At 39.2% G+C, this 18,116-nt stretch overlaps 1 protein-coding gene across 12 annotated transcripts in view; it reads right to left on the reverse strand.

The window, feature by feature from the left end:
• Positions 1–18,116, reverse strand: part of SLIT2 (slit guidance ligand 2) — a 455,778-nt gene that overhangs the window by 176,208 nt on the left and 261,454 nt on the right. For 11 of the 12 annotated variants that reach the window (XM_073001077.2, XM_078394061.1, XM_073001083.2 and 8 more), the window contains exons 8-9: positions 17,030–17,193; positions 14,591–14,729 (exon numbers count right to left, since the gene is read on the reverse strand). In XM_073001077.2, the coding sequence (XP_072857178.2) occupies positions 14,591–14,729; positions 17,030–17,193 (303 nt within the window). Of the gene's footprint in view, positions 1–14,590; positions 15,343–17,029; positions 17,194–18,116 lie in introns of those variants that run through there. The other variant, XM_078394062.1, reaches the window with a different exon arrangement.

The following is an 18,116-nucleotide window of genomic DNA, read 5'->3' on the forward strand; positions in this document are numbered from 1 at the left end:
TGGAATCATCTACATATCTGAGGTTGTTGATATTTCTTCCGGCAATCTTAATTCCGTCTTGGGATTCATCCAGTCGTGCCTTTTGCATGATGTATTCTGCAGATAAGTTGAAAAAGCAGGAAGACAAGATACAGCCTTGTCATACTCCTTTCCCAATTTTGAACCAATCAGTTGTTCCATATCCAGTTCTAACTCTTGCTTCCTGTCCCACATATAGATTTCTCAAGAGATAGATAATAGTTTGCTGTGGTCCACACAGTCAAAGGCTTTTGCATAGTCAATGAAGCAGAAGTAGATGTTTTTCTGGAATTCTCTGGCTTTCTCCATAATCCAGCGCATGTTAGCAATTTGGTCTCTAGTTCCTCTGCCCCTTCGAAATCCAGCTTGTACTTCTGGGAGTTCTCGGTCTATTCTCTCTATATTGTAATCTTCTTCATCCAATCTTCAGTTTTTATAACTCTTTCTTCTATCAAAATATTATTTATTTTTTTTCTTAAGGTTATCTGGAAAATTATGTAGTTCCATGATGTGTGTCAGTGGTGAAATCTTTGGACTCAATATTCTCCTATAATTCTTTCAACATTGCAGCATGTTACTTAAAAATAGGTTGTCTATGTTTTTAATCATATATTTTATATTTTCCTAAAAAACATAATTTCCACTATTTTCTATCTTATAAAACTCCAAATCAATCCACATGATCCCTTTACAATTTATTATAATTTCTGGAACATGTCTCAATTGATTAGCCATGTAATATGATATTATATATACTCAAATCTCTTTTATTTTGAATTAAATGCCATCACCTTTTTTGTTTATTCTGCATTCCTTGAGAGCACATGTGAGCCTATGCTATAGACCTTGCACTGTAGAGCATTGGTCCCCAACCTTTTTAATCCCAGGGAACAGTTTTGTTGAAGACCATTCTTCCAAGGACCGGGAAGGGGGGCTGCTGCCGCCACCGTCCATGAATGGGGGGGCAGGGGGCGTCCTTGCGTGGGGGTACTTGTTATGCAGTAGTATGTTATGCCATCATTTAAAGTGCCTCTGAGGAATCCCAAATAAAGATCAGCTGTGCTAGTAGGTCTTTCCTGACATTTTCTTAATCACATCCTACAGCAGAAGCCACGGTCCACAGAGAGCTTTCAAAGCATCAGAGGGATCTCATTCTTAAAAAGGTATCATTCAGGAGAAGGGTACAAAAGAATTTCCAAGGCATTAGATATTCCATGGAACACAGTGAAGACAGTCATCATCAAGTGGAGAAAATATGGCACAACAGTGACATTACCAAGAACTGGACGTCCTTGCAAAAGTGATGAAAAGACTACAAGAAAATTGGTCAGGCAGGCTGCCAAGAGGCCTACAGCAAAATTAAAGGAGTTTGAGGAATATCTGGCAAGTACTGGCTGTGTGGTACATGTGACAACAATCTCCTGTATTCTTCCTACGTCTGGGCTATGGGGTAGAGTGGCAAGATGGAAGCCTTTTCTTATGAAGTAAAACATCCAAGCCTGGCTAAACTTTGCAAAAACACATCTGACATCTCTCAAAAGCATGTGGGGAAAAAGTGTTATGGTCTGATGGAACCAAGGTTGAACGTTTCGGCCCTAATTCCAAAAGATATGTTTGGCGCAAAAACAACACTGCACATCACCGAAAGAACACCACACCCACAGTGAAGCATGGTGGTGGCAGCATTATGCTTTGGGGCTGTTTTTCTTCAGCTGGGACAGGGACCTTAAACAAGGTAGAAGGAATTATGAACAGTTCCAAATACCAGTCAATATCGGCACAAAACCTTTAGGCTTCTGCTAGAAAGCTGAACATGACGAGGAAGTTCATCTTTCAGCATGGCAACAACCCACAGCATACATCCAAATCAACAAAGGAATAGCTTCACCAGAAGAAGATTAACATTTTGGAATGGCCCAGGCAGACCCCACACCTGAATTCAATTGAATATCTGTGGGGTGATCTGGCAGCAGGTGCATGATGATCTGAAGAGGGCTGTGCACAGGAGACGTCCTTGCAATCTGACAGATTTGGGGCATTTTTGCAAAGAGTGGGCAAATATTGCCAGGTCAAGATGTGCCATACCGATAGACTCATATCAAAAAAGGCTGAGTGCTGTAATAAAATAAAAAGGTGCTTTGGCAAAGTATTGGTTTAAGGGTGTGCACACAGATGCAACCATATTAATTCAGTTCTTTATTTTTATTCCTCTCCAACTAAAAGATTTCAGTTTGTTGTTCTACTGAGTTGTACAGTTCATAGGCCTCATTAAAGGTGGAAAAAAGTTCTGAAATGATTTATCTTTGTTGCATTCTTTTTACATCACAGACACTTGACATTTTAACAGGGGTGGGTAAACTTTTTATATCCACTGTAAGTTGCAAGCAACTGGATGGCACATTACAATGGATGTTTATTTTGCATATAATGGACAAACATTATTCAGTAATTGAAAGCCTTGTTTTTGACAGTTTATCACAACTCTTTTTCATCCACTTTTATGTAGGACTGTGTCTGTGTTCATTGTAATCATTGTTAGTGATCTCAAATATTTAAGACAAGCTTCAATGAAAAACTTGCACATCAAAGGTTTTGTCACCACAACCTTAAATGCCCAGTGACTTTCCTACCAACCAACCACAATCTTTGTATTTTGGTCTCTCTTATTTTAATGCCATGTATAAATATTATTTTCCCTTATGTCTGAGGAAGTGGGCTTGTCTGGATGGCTCAGTGTATCCAGCTGTAGATCCAGAAGTTGGAAGTTCGATTCCCCCACTGGGCCTCCTTGGCAGAGGCTGGACTTGATGATCCCTAGGGCCCCTTCCAGCTCTGCCATTCCAAGATTCTGATTATTCTCGTCCACAAAAGCTCACATTAAAGAAATATAAGGTGCCACCATGTTTACTGTTGATGAGAGGAAATGCCACTGCAGGGGTGCTTCAAATAAGTGCTTTCCATGCCACGACCCCCCCCCCCCTACACACACACATTAAAGCCCAGTTTCTCCAGTCTGGGAGAAAAAAGGAAAGAAAGGAAAAACAGGCAAAGGGCCCAAAAGACAGGCCCCTGGCTTGAGTGGTTGGAGAAAGCTGGCATCGGGCAACAAGGGCCTGAGGGGAAGCCCCCACAGTTCCCTGAAAGAGGCAGTGCAGGGGGCAATGTACTGGGATGGGGCACGCCCCTGAACAGCCCCCGAGCCCTGCTCCTCTCCATGGCCAGCCAGAGGCGCTCTCTGGGAATGAAGGTTTGGGCCCCAGAGAGATGGCAGGCATGGGCCTGCCGGGGGGGGGGCAGCCCTTTCCAGAGCCCCCCTCCCCATTTTTGGCTGTGCCCTCAAACACCACCATGGCCTCACTGCTGATTCTGTGCACTGTGGGAAGAAGAGTCCTCTTTGGGGCAAGGCTCCCGTGATCCAAAGCAGCAGTCGCCAACTTTTTTAGGACTGTGGACTGGCTGAAGGCAGGGTACCCACCCGTGCTTGCACGGGAGCATGTGTGAAGGGATGGGGGAGCGCTCACTCTGGTGCTAGCACGCACATGTGTGCACAAAGCAGCTGTGCGGAGGGGAATGTGTGCGGGGGGTGGGAGCTCTGTATCCACGGCCGACTGGTTCAGGCCACGGACTGGCTTCAGGCCGCGGACTGTGAGTTGGAGAACTGTGCTATAGAGCTTTCTCCCTAAATTACAAAATTCTTTGGAGTGACATCAGCAAAAGCAACTTTTTAAAAAATGAGTTCAGCAGGCAAAAGCTTTTCTCCTAACCAGGCCTGGGGGAGGGGGGAGTGACAATTCGCCTTTTTCTTCTTTTTCTCATTTTCTCCCTGACTCGTGTGCGTGTGCGTGCGTGTGTGTGTGTGTGTGACAGAGAGAGAGAGAGAGAGAGAGAGAGAGAGAGACTAGGCCTGAAGGAAAAAAAGGTGAGAAATTGCCTGTTTTTTTTCTTTTTTCTCATTTGCTCCTTAACACAGGCATGTATGTTTGAAGCAGTGAAGTCACATAGAAGCTGCAATCTGATTTCAACATACCTAAAATTAGATATCTGGCAAGTATAAAATTATGCCTTTTTTCAAAAATTCAGGCAGTGGATTTTCAGTAGTGATGATGATGATACTTTGGTTTGTAAACTGTAGGAAGTTACAAGGTGTCAGCCCAAAGGTGTTTTAATATTCAACAGCAATTTGACATGAGATATAAGAGTTGTTTAGCAAGATTTACTTTCGCTAAGAACAGGCAACATCTCCTTTTTTGAGAGAGCTTCTTCAACTGCACATTCATCAAATACCCACTCAGAATTCTGTAAGGATCTCTGTAAAATGGTGGTTACTTCAGATATTCCCTTAAGGAAATTATGTAATGGTAGCCTCAGTCATTTCTTGGAGAAGTACAACAGTCACCAGATTCCAAATAAATAAACTCTTAAGGAAAAATTACATCTCTACCTGCTATGAAGATGTGCTAGCTAAAATAAGATCTGCTGTTGCCAACAAGAAGCTATGGGTTTCATCAATAGAAGAAATGAGTGATGCAAACCGAAGACATGTAGCTCATGTTATTATTGGCATTCTGAAATGTGAGAAGCCTGGTGAAGTATTTCTTCTAACATGTGACTCTATAAAAATAAACAATTCCATTATTGCTGTATTCTTTGACATTTTGATAAAACTGCTCTGGCCAGATGATGTAAAATGGGGAAACATTCTCTTCTTTGTAACAGATACTGCACCATATGTGACTAAAACAGCCTTAAGCTTAGACTTCAATTTCTTTAATGATCCACATCACATGCCTTGCAACATGGTTTACACAGAATGGACAAAGAAATTTGAAGCAACTGTCCTGATGTAGATAAATTAATTTCAAATGGCAAAAATGTTCATTAAAGCTCCACTTTGTGTACAAAAGTTCAAAGAAATTGCTCCTACTTTGCTCTCCCTCTCCTACCTGTTGTGACATGTTGGGGAACTTGACTGGATGCCACTCTGTATTATTCAACAAATTATTATTTGTGAATCTTGTGCAAGATTTCTTTTCTGAAACCTTGTTTGGAAACTTGGCATATATAAAATCTAACTTCAATGGACTATCAAGAGCAATCACCCACCTTGAAACAGCAGAAATGGAACTGATGCACTGAAAATTGTGAAAAAAACAAACCAGAAGGGATTTAAAGCAAGCAAAGGAGAAAGTGGCTGAAAAAAATAGTGATAAACTGCCAAAAGTGCTGCAATCTAATCTGGGTTATTCAACACTTTGCAAAAGAAGTAACATTCTTAATGGACTTGAAGCAATATTTGATGACTTTGAGTTGGCTTTTTTCAAATTTGTTCCTATAACCTCTTGTGATGTTGAATGGCGTTTCTCAATGAAGGACAACAGAAGGAGTTTGATAACTTCAAGATGCATGTGATCATCCAATGCAATTCTGCTGCTGCTGAAAACTAATCAATGTATGACTATTTTACTCTCAAAATGTTCACTTGATTCATTCAATGAAATCATTTCCGCCTAGAGTGGTCGCAATGACCAGATAGGTGGGGTATTAAATAAATAAATAAATAAATAAATAAATAAATAAATAAATAAATAAATAAATAAATAAATTTCTGCACTAGAAGTGAAGACTATACCTTTTAATTTCTGAACATATTTTTAAAAATAGGGTCCTAATTTCAGAAAAATTATGAAGTAATATTTTTTGGTTAATTGGTCATATTAAGGTAATAAAATCTTCCATGTTCATAGAAATCTTCACCTTACTTATAACTATCTTTATGGGTAACATCCAAAATAAAAAGTTTAATTTAGGGATTGTCTTCATTTTTACTACCACTATTCTTACAAACCAAGATAACTTCAACTTTTGATTGATTTTCTTTAATTTGTTCCTTAACTCATTTCCCCCCCACTTTATCCAGATTTTTTAATGATATATAGCAAATTCCAGGCAGTATTTATTACTAAATATCTAATACTATTTTTTTAACTTACCTTCAAATTTATCTTTTATTTTCCTTCTCTCATTTTCATAATTTGCAAGTATAAATTGAATTATAAATATAATTTACTCCAATTTACTCTTAACCCCTTTACTTCCCTGAATGCTTTTAAATGCAATTTAATATTTTAAATTGGCTGGCTGGGTGGGGCTCATCAGTCGGGGAAGGCAGCCCATCTAGGAGAAGGAAAACTCTGATTTCAAACCTCCCATGCCATGAGGAGGAGGCGCCGCCATCATCCATGCCATGAGGAAGCAGGCCGGTTAGGTGGGGCTTGTCAGCCTGGGAAGGCAGCCCATCTAGGAGAAGGAAAACTCCCGATTTAAAACCTCCACTGCCTTGTGGCTATATCCACTGATGGAAAAGGATTCAGGAGTTAACCTTGAGGCAAAATCCGGAGCCGGAGTCCTGGAGGCAGTTTGTGTCGTTCTGGCAACTCCTGTGACGTTGCTGGAACCAGTTGTATTGGCCCTTGCCTTTCCATTGGACTATTTCAGCAATATGGAGGGATTTGCTACTTGGGTTACAGCCTATTCTCTGTATTATTTTACCCAGGCTTTGTGTTCTGGAGAGGACATTCCAGCTTCGCATACAGTCGAATAGACGCTATTCCAAGTCCTCCATTCAGAGCACGTTACCATAGTCTCTTGAGACTGAAGGATGCCTATGATGAATATTTTCTATAGATTTCATTGGGTCTTCAATCATTAATAGCATATCAGCTACAAATAAGTTCACCTTAATTTTATCTTTATTCCTCCTTCCTTTTATTTCAGTGTCTTTTCTAATTGCATTTGTTAATAATTCCATTATCAAAGTAAACAATATTGGAGATAAGTGGCATCTTTGTCTTGTTCCTCGGCCTAATGTTATTCTTTCTGTCACACCAACATTTACTAGAACTGTAGCAATGTTCTCCGAGTATAATTGTTGAATATTTCCAAACAGTGTACTTATTAGAGCACCTGTGGCTGATGAGTACATGTCCTGTCACTTTTGGGGCCTTGGGCAAGCTGAATGCTTCTGGACTTCCAGAAGGAAGACCTGGGAAACCATTTTTGAATATTTTACATGTAGAAAACCCTGGAAATCTGCTTTGCTTATAAAATCACACAGGGGTGGAGTTGCGCACGAGAGAGGTCGAGACCCACCCAGCAGAGCTGAAAATTAGAGGGTACGTTGACAGAAACTATTTTGCACAAATTAAGAAAAACTGTGCAAAAGTATTTTAACACAAGTAATGCTTTAATGTGAGACGTGGTGGCACTGTAGGTTAAACTGCAGAAAGCCTCTGGGCTAAAAGGTCAGAAGATCAGCAACTTAAATTCATGTGACGGAGTATGCTCCCATTGCTTATCCCAGCTCCTGCCAACCTAACAGTTCAGAAGCATGTAAAAATGAGAGTAGATAAACAGGTACCACTATGGTGGGAAGGTAATGGCTCTCCGTGTCTAGTCGCGCTGGACACGTGGCCACGGAAACTGTCTACAGACAAACACTGGCTCCATGACCTGGAAATGGGGATGAGCACTGCCCCCTAGAGTCAGACTTGACAGGACAAATTGTCAAGGGGAACATTTAATATAAATAACACAAAATAACAATGGATGCTTTGTTGCAGGAACTTTTAAGGATCGGAAGGACCAGAGTGTTTCTCTGGATTGCTTTAAAAAAAAAAAAACAAGTTGCCTGCCTACTGCATGTGCTTTTCTTCTCAAATAAGATAGGCACAGTTTGTTCAAGTTAAACAAAAAAAAAGAGTTAAAGTTAAAGTTATGCAAGGCTGTTGTTTGTGGATTATAGCTCTGCTTTTAACACCATTCAACCAAATAAGTTGTTTTTAAAAATGATCAACCTGGGATTACCTCAGGAGATCTGCATGTGGATAAAGGATTTTCTGACAGATAGGCCACAGTCAGTAAGGATGGGATCCCACCATTCTTCTACCCTGGTAGTAAGTACAGGAGCTCCCCAGGGCTGTGTGCTAAGTCCCTTCCTCTATTCCCTGTACACACGATTGCACCCCACTATATAACACCAATGCAATTATTAAATTTGCGGATGATATGACAGTGGTGGGACTCATAAATAAGAACAATGAGTCTGCTTATAGAAAGGAAGTACAAAGATTGATACTATGGTGTAAAGAAAATCATCTCACAACATCAAAACAACTAAAGAACTCATAATTGATTTTAGGAGGAAGAGAAATGTACATTTACCACTGTACATAAACAGTGAGGAAGTGGAGAGAGTTGGTAGTTTTAAATTTCTGGGTACTTACATCTCAGAGGACCTGTCATGGACTATAAATGCCAACATGCTAATAAAGAAGGCACAGAAGAGGCTGTATTTCCTGAGAATGCTCGGCAAGTTAAATTTATCACAGCATTTACTTCTGTCATACTATCGTAGCACCATTGAGAGTGTCCTAACCTATGGCATTCTGGCATGGTTTGGGAGTAGCTCTGTAGCGGACAAAAAAGCTCTACAGAGAACCATTAAAATTGCCCAGAATATCATCGGGCTCCAGCTACCAACCCTGGATGACATCTTCACATCCCGCTGTCTGAGGAAGTCACACAGCATCCTGAGAGACTCTTCCCATCCTGCTTATAACTTTTTTGAACTGTTACCGTCTGGCAGAAGATATAGAACAATTAAGACTCGGACCACACGTTTTCTCAATAGTTTTTATCCTAGAGCTATAATTGCAATTAATAATGAGCTTAAAGACCACCAGTAGTGAATAATTAGTTGGACTGTGTTACTTGGCCTGAGGTGTAGATGTTTGTATTTCTAGTGGGGGACCTCTAGTGGGTGGGGAGTGTTTGGGGAATGTTATGTGTGTGCATGTGTCTGGTCTCTGGGTGTCTGTGAATTTTATTGTATGGGTATACTGTGTATATACTTACAATGACAATAAATTATTATTATTATTATTATTATTATTATTATTATTATTATTATTATTATTATTATTATTATTATTATTATTATTATTATTATTATTATTATTATTATTATTATTATTAAGGAGACAGTGGGGAGGGGGGGACACAATGTTCTTGTCTTGCTTTCATCCAGAAGCCTGAAATCTCATGGCACATGAACATTCTTTACAATTTTATTCTCACCCAAATGGTCTGTTTCTAAGGAGTCCCACTGCTTAGTTTTTCAAAGCTGTTTCTGACATTATGGCCAGTATCCTGTTGATACTGGGCAGAGAGTAACGCTTAGCCTGTGGAGTTTCCCATGTTCTCTAGCTTCCTATTGCAGTAGATGGAGATCATCCCACTGAAACAAAGAGGGCTTATTGAAGGATATACTTGATCTGTCCTAATGTAAGCTCCTAAAGAGCCCAACTACTCATACAATAAATTGTTGTGAATATGGGAGGGGAGAAAGAAGATTGTGTTCTTTGTATCTAGAAGTCCTTTTTGTTCTGGAAGACTGGTTCTGGCCTTACAATGATAGGAATATCATTTGATGATAGCTTATTTAAGTGTATTGCTAGGAGCAACTCTTGCTGATATAATATGTGGGGACTTCAGAACTGACAAACACTTTTCTGTTGAGTCAGTGATCTAATGATTATATGCCTAACAAACTGAATTGACCAGCTCTAGTAGAAAGAAAACCAGTGTTCATGAAGTACCACCAATAAACACATAAGAAGTGATTTATAGAATTTGAAAGTAAAAATATAATGAATTATCTGTAATCCCATACATGTTTGACAGGTGTCTTGTCACAACAAACATTTTTTCATATGAGAAAAGATCTGATCAGGAGGCAATCATATGCCCTTGTGCTGAAAGCAAGACTTTACACCATTTCCCCATCATTAAGCCCATTGTACTCTCTGGGTTGTTATGCTCAAGGCTAAGGACTTGCTGCATCAATTGTACTCATTTGCAATTGTACTCTCTGGGTTGTTGCACTCAAGGCTGAGGACTAGCTGCATCAACTGCTCCAACACCACATGTCACATTTCTTAATGTCTACCCCACTCCCTCTTGTTTAATATTATCCAGTCTCTCAGAAAGCCTAGTGTTTACGAATGCAGCTTCTATGCCCATAATTCAGAACTCCAGGAAATGATCCAATATCTGATCCTTGTCAGGTTTCTCTTTGTGAATGACAGTGAGCACTAGAGAGTTTCCCATGAACCAGTGGTTCCCATCCTTAGATAATCCAGGTATTCCTGGGCAGCAATTCCCAGAAGCCTTCACCATTAGCTGCGCTGCCCAGGGTTTCTTGGAGTTGCAGTCCAAGAACACCTGGGTTACGCAAGGTTGGGAACCACTATATACAGTCGTGCCCTGCTTTACGTTTACCCCGTTTAACAATGAATCCGCTTGACGACAATGTTTTTGCGATCGCAAAATGATGGTTTGAATGGGGAAAATCCGCTTTGCGATGATCGGTTCCCTGCTTCAGGAACTGATTTTCGCTTTACAACGATTAAAAACAGCTGATTGTCGGGTTTCAAAATGGCCACCGGGTGTACAAAATCGCTTCCCGCTGTGTTTAAGAGCCATTTTTTGCTTTACAGGCACCCAAAAATGACAGCCCCTATGGAGGATCTTCACTGAAGAGGTTTTGGCCCACTGAAATGCATTGAATGGTTTTCAATGCATTTTGATGGGCTTTTTAATTTTGCTTTACAATGTTTTCGCTCTACAGCGATTTCACTGGAACGAATTGACGTCATTAAACGAGGCACCACTGTATACTATACTTGACTGCCAACACCGATGTTCTCAGCATTCAGGCTGGCCTTTGCTTTGTAAAGCTTGGCATTTATGGGTTACCATATTACAAGACCACTTCCTGTGGTTCTGAATTGTGGAAACAGAAGCAACATCCAACATTAATAAACCAGATTAAATGAATTTCCTAAAAAAAAAAAAAAAAAAAAAGAAGAAGTTTAACAAGATGTCCAGATTTCTGAGAAATCGACTGGAAGTCTAAGTTACAGTATCATAGATACACCATTCATGGAAGGTGAAAGACAATTAAGGTTGCAAACCCACCCTGGAATAAGTCCCATTGAATTCAATAGGGCTTCCTTCTGAGTAAGCTATGATAGGATTGCAGTGTAAGTATTTTTGGAACTTACATGTCGTCAGCCCAAGAAAAGAATGCTGTTGGATTCAGAAACAGAATACTTCTAGACATTATATTTTTAAATGATTTTGCCTGCCAGCATACTTAGAAGTTTGACTAAGTTCAGCTACACTTGTTCCTGTGGTAAGGCTATAACCCTAATATGCTATGTTTCCAGACGTGTCATTCACCTCAATGAGATTTACAGTAGGTTAATAGATGCAGAACTGTAGGCTAAACTGACTTGCTCTTTCTAAATACCTGAGAAAGTAAGAAAGGAATGTTTGTGTATATATGTGTATGTTTCTGATTGCGGTGGCCTCAAGATATTTTGGAGAAGTCCCTATCTTTCTTTGCGAATCCTCTCTCTCTCTCTCTCTCTCTGATCCTCCCTCCTTTTCATCTTCTTTCACTCTGCCTTGTGTGGCTCCTCTCCTGCTTTCTTTTGTCATCACTCCTTCCCTTCCCTATAACATCCCCACTCCCTGTGGCTCCTTTCACTCTCCCCCTTTTTGTGGTTTCTCTGTCTCTATATTCTCTTTTTCTGGACTCTCTTTTCTGCCTGTGGTTTCTTTCTTCCCCACTCTTGTTTTCTGTCTCTTCACAGCTCTTCTTCCTCCCTGTGGCTGCTTTCTTGCACGTTTCATAGACCTTCTCTCCTCCTCTGTGGCTTTACTCTCTTCCCCTTTCCCTTCTCTCTTTCTCCCTCTGTCCCTCCTTCTTTGTGTGTATTTCTTCAATGATACTTATTCCTATGGAAAGCCAGCAATCCTAATTTACCTTCTTGTCTACAAGTACGCTTCCTTGGCCTTAATTAGACTTAAGCACTGAATTTCCTGAAGTATTGGCAAGAGGTTTAGGCAACTATTACAGAATATTTCAATAGGCATGTTCAGAGACAGTATGTGAAAAAAATGCATTTAGAACCACTTTTAAGGTATTGTGTCTCCTAAATGAGAGTATGGATCGACTTTAAAGATTGTAGGGAAAAGCATTTTCTTTTTGGGAAACAGCGGTATGCATTTGAAAATTAACTGCAGACTTGACTATGTATTGCAAAAACAGCAACAACAAACAATCCTGAAAACAAAAGCAGCAAAAAGAATGCATGGGGATATATGAGAAGGGAACAATTAGAACTTTAAAAGTTTTTGTTTTGCCACAGATGTGCTCATGCTATCTACTCCCAATCTGCCAAATATGGTCCTAATTTAAAAACCAATTACAGTAAAATGTTGTAACATTTGCTTGTACTGCCCTTCATATCAGTGATAACTTACAGAATTCTGTATTGACTGGTCAACTCAGCATTGGAGGTGCATTCCAGTGCACTTATAATTTAAAAGACTAGTGTGATTCAATTAGGTTAAGTGAATAATTTAATAGATTAAAAGCATGATGAAGTGAACAAAACAAATTAAACCATATCTGGCAAGCATTACTTTCCTACCCTCACTGTTCTCTCCCCCCCCCCCAATTATTTCTTGATTGCATATGCCTAGTGTGATAATTGCCATTCCAAGACTGACTGGTTGAATCACACCAATTTCTTTATTCTGTGTTAATGGTGAAGATCTATAAAGACCCCTCCATTTCTGGTTTGTGCCCAGCTTTACTGGGGTAATTTTAATTTTTATCAAATAAGGTCAGTCCTCCTGCTTTTTTAAATATTTTCCCCAAATATGGATATGTGGCGGAACGTCTACTCCCACCAAGGTCTACCCGGATCACCCGTGTGAGTCAGGAGGTGAGGCTGAGGAGCTTGACGCCGAGAAATGCCCGGAAGGAGAAGACATGAAATCGGGCCTTCCCGGCGGTGGCTTCTCACCTCTGGAACAATCCCCCTCCAGAGATTCGCACGGCCCCCACGCTGGGTATCTTTAAAAGCCAATTAAAAACATGGATGTTTATTCAGGCCTTCCCTCCAGTCAATACTTTATTCTTTTTATTCTTTCTTTATTTACTCTTTACTCTATTTTTCTGTTTTGTAAAGTTATTGAAAGATTTATGTAGTATTTTTGTGTTATTTTATTAATGTAGTTGTTTATGTTATATTGGAAGCCGCCTAGAGTGGTCACATAGACCAGATGGGCAGGATACAAATCAAATAAATAAATAAAAATAAAATAAATAAATGTTTGTGGGAATGAGTTAAATTGTATACATTCTGTTTTTTAGATGCAAGAGTTAACACAATCAAAAGTGTTAGGTAAAATGTTGTTTCCATGCACTGTTGCAGACATATGGGGATGGATGTGAGGGTAATCATGGGGTTGGTGTCCCTCTCTCGTGGGCTGTCTTTCATGTGCCCAGATATGCACTGCTTGTGAAACAGAATATGTAATCAAATGAATGAAGGACAGCCCGCCAAAGCAGGGAAACCGCTTTGTAACTCCTCTTGTGCTTTCGCAAAAGTTTTTTGCCCATATTTTTACAATGTCCGGTTACTGCTGGTAACAAACTATTACTTAGGCCTATGACACTTCAGCTCTAAAATTCACACAGTTTTCTGATGCCATGTTTTAAAAACATTATGTATCAAATATTAAATCTTCCAGATTTCATTCCTAGCATGGACAGTTCAAACAGTTGTCAGCTAACATAACAAAGAGGGGGTACAAAACCTCTGTCCACAACTTTGGGGGGCCACCAATATTTGGAGTGGACAGTTGTGCACTAGGTGAACTAACTGACGAGTTTTGGATATGACACTAAAATGTCAGTTTGGAGAACATTTGGCAGAGTTTGGAAATGTTGCATTAGTTTTACTTTAAGTAAAGTGCTTTGTTGTCATAACTGTTTTTTCTAATTTTCTAATTTTAAATATTAATGTGTTCTGTTATTAGTTAATGATGCATTTGTAAAGCACTACTGCTATTTTTTAAAAAAATAATTAATTAAAACAGTTTGAAACAATTAGAATTTTTAAATCACCAAAATAACTTTCCCCACATGAGTTCAAGTAACAAGTAATACTATTGTCATTGAGACAGAAAATGGACTGGACACACAGCAAAGAGATTCTAACTAATTCTCTTATCATATATGAAAACAGAGTCCTCCCTGCCCCACACCTCACTGATAAGCCTGGATTAGCTCTACATCAATTTGCATCACCTTTTCTCTTCAGGAGGAGAAAAAAATTCAGGTCATTGGTCCTTCTACCCATATATAACAAGATATTCACTAAATTTTTCCTTTTCGCGAGGGATGTTAACCTTTTGGTGATGATGTTAACATATCTATGTGCATAGTCATCAACAAAAGAAAATACAAGGTTATAGCAGAAACAATTTGATTCATCCACAATATGTTAGGTTACCAGAAAGTTGTCTTACATCTCTAAATGTTTCCACTTAGCACTCTATGAACTTGGAAGAAACAAATGGTACAACAATAGGAAACATAGTATTAAGTTTATAATAATAAGTAGTTGTAAGGAGAAAAAATCCAGTTACATACATTTCTGTTATGGTTTCTGGAAGATTGGTTGGGATTTCAGTAAGGCCCTTCCCTCGGCAGTCCACAATGTTGTTGCTACAGGTACATGCAGCGGGGCAGTGTAAGACGCTGCAGGAGGGAGCCATAAAAGACTGATGACCTGGAAACAGCAACAGATTGCTACTTCTAAAATTGCAAGAATGCTACTAATGAAAAGCCTAACTCGTTACAATACTTGGACTGAAAAACACATTCCCTAGCCTGCCCCACCCACTGAGATTACACATTGGCAATTTCAAAAGGAACACACAATGAAATTTCTAAATGATGTAAGAACATGAAGAAAATATTGTATGCAAAGGCCTGGGAGTGGGCCACCCACCCAAACCCATATTTAGGACTTTTTTTTTTTTTTTTTTTTTTTTTTTTTTTTTTTTTGCACAGATGAGGGACTAATAAGGAGGACTCTGGAGAAACCAGGAATATTGGAAAACAACAACAATAAATGATTTACTGGTTATTTAACTGTTCATAACAATAATCTTAGAATTACAGAGCTGGAACAGGCACTAAGGATCATCGAGTCCAGCCCCTGTTAAAGAGGCACAGTGAGGAACTGAATTTGAACCTCTGGCTTCACAGTCAGATACTTAAACCACTGAGAAATCCAGCAGTTCATATTTAGCTGTTTTCACACAATTATTTTTACTTATTATTTAACTGTTCATATATATTAATTGTTTTTACTTAAAAGAACTTGCCTTCTTCCTCATCTATAAGGTATGACCAAAGAAAAAGAGAAACAAATGTTAGTAATATATCATTAGGTTTTTTATTACTTTTCCTTTACAAGCTAACAAAAAAACCATATAGTAACATGTACAAATGTATTCAGTTTTCTGATATAAGTGTTCTTCACAAAAAGTTATGAAACCATATAAAATACTGAAATAAATTGCATAATTTAAAAGAACTAATATTTGTTTCACACAAATAATTGGATTTAAGGTACTCTATGTTCAATCCACTTGAATGATGGGTGATCAGAATTTACCAAAACGTACATACATTCATATTTACAATAAAACAACATTGGCATTTTAAAAAGCTTTCAATGTGAGAGAAACTGAAATTGATAATTGTTTTTCTTCCATAGAGCTTTTTGTGCTCACTTCCTAGAAGTCTAGACTTCTGTTCACAACCATTTCATGCTAAATCAGGATTACTACCTCTTCTCTTGAGACATTCCTCATCTTTAACACCTCCACAGCAGCCAGTTTGCTGTGGAAAATTTCACTTTAATTCATGTTTGAAGGATTTGCTTAAATTTGCAAACTTCATATTGTGAACAGAAAGAATTTGAAGTTTCAAAAATTCAAATGCTGGAAACAGCAAAATTGACAGTTTTCCTGGCCCTACTTTTTACTCCCTGATTATGCCTGAACTTAATGACTGAAATCTTCTTGCTTAGCACAGTAAGTTGTACTGGAGTGGGTACAATGAAATTGGTTGAGATTTGGTTAGTCTAGGTAAAGGCAAAGGTTCCCCTTGACATTTAGTCCAGTCATGTCCAACTCTAGGGCGCAGTACTCATCCCCATTTCCAAGCCGTAGAGCCAGCGTTTGTCCATAGACAGTTTCCATGGTCATGTGGCCAGTGCGACTAGACACTGAATGCCATTACCTTCCCACCATGGTGATACCTCTTTATCTACTCACATTTACATGCTTTCGAACTGCTAGGTTGGCAGGAGCTGGCACAAGCAACGGGAGCTCACTCCACCACGTAGATTCAATCTTACGACTGCTGGTCTTCTGACCTTGCAGCACAGAGGCTTCTGCAGTTTAACCCGCTGCACCACCATGTCCGCTTAGTCTACTCCTATGTAAATTCCACTGATTCAAATGAGCTTATTCTAGATGAGACTTCCTTTAGTGCAGTATGTCACAGCTAAAGTTGGATGATTTGAATCAACAGAATTTATGGGGGAGCTGACTCATCAAGTCCCAACTGATTCAATGGACCTACTCTAGTGTGACTTACTAAGCAAAGCAACTGGTTTTTAGCTATTTTTTACTTATGGCATTTTAAAACTGCCCCCTGACCAGAGTTCTCATGTTACTATTGTCAAGAAGAGACCACCAAGCCTTCCTTGTTCTTATGGGACATGAGAAACTCTCAAGCTCCTTTTCTTGCAAGTTACATTCTGAGAATGCACATTAAATTGCCTCAAGCAAAAGAGATTTGGGAGGATATGGTTTCCATTCTTTAAATTTTCAGTTCTGCTGCCTGTGTTTGCATGAGCACAGGCAGCACAATGCAGAGGAACATTTCACTCATCTGCTCAAATTGTGAGTGGAATGAACACACTGTGTCTTCTGCATCATTAGTGGATTTCATTTTACACATTTGCCCTCAGGCTGTATCAGGGTGCTGTTTTAACAGTGCTGATACTCTTACCATTGCAGATGAATTCTCGTTTCTGAACTTCTGCTACATTGTGCCCCCTTAAATGTGATGGGCCCATGCATTGGGTATATAATCCAACCCGAGGTCGCTGACGTAGCCAATCAGATAACCAAGCCAGGTGGCAATCACAGTAAAGATTGTTGGAATGAAGTCGACTGCACAAAGTAAAAATAAAATAAAATATAGAAATCAATATATTTCAAAGAATACAAAACACACTTTAAATTTTAGGCCATTGCAGGCTACAGCAGCAGAGCTATGAGTGAAGGTGGAAGTCTTCATTTATTTTGCTCTTGCAGACAAAAATTTTTTTTCAAAAATTCTCATTGTGCAAGAATACAAGAGATTTTGTGCATTTTAAAAATTTGTTTACATTTCTTAAAAAAATAGCAGTCATGTTTTTCTACAGAAAATCTTACATTTTGTGCAGAAGGACTCATATCAGTCAATTTTGAAAATAGAAAGGTTTTGAAGCAGAATGTATACAAAATCCACAAGTAGTGTTTTGTCTTTGCTTTTTGCAAATAGTATTCCTGAAAAAAATCTTGTTGTCTTTTGACTCTCCTGTAGAATCATAGATTAATGGAAGGAGCCTATAAAACACTGAGTCCGACCCTCTGCTCAGTATCGGAATAGAAACCAAAGGATATATGTCAGGTGGTTTTTTAAATTTCTCTTGAATGCCTCCAGTGTTGGAGCACTCACCACCTCTCGAGGTAATTGGTTCCATTGCTGTACTGCTCTGAGAGTTAGGAGTTTTTTTCTGATATTCAACTGAAATCTGGCTTCCTGTATCTTTAGCCCATTGCTGCATGTCCTGAACTCAGGGAATTACAGAGAACAGGCCCTGCCTCTGCTCAAGGGTGCCCCTCAGGCTTCTTTTCTCAAAGTGAAACATGCACATTTCTTTCTTTTACGTGTAGCCTGCATAATTAACTTGTAAACCGCCCAGAGAGTGCTTGAAGCCCTATGGGGCGGTATAGAAGCAACACGCTTTGCTTTTTGCTTTGCTTTCAGCTTTTCTCACAGGGCTTTGTTTCCAGACCCTGATCCAGGAGTGAAAAATCTCACAGCAGTT

This window comes from Pogona vitticeps, chromosome 5, assembly GCF_051106095.1.
Source record: "Pogona vitticeps strain Pit_001003342236 chromosome 5, PviZW2.1, whole genome shotgun sequence".
Lineage (NCBI taxonomy): Eukaryota > Metazoa > Chordata > Lepidosauria > Squamata > Agamidae > Pogona > Pogona vitticeps.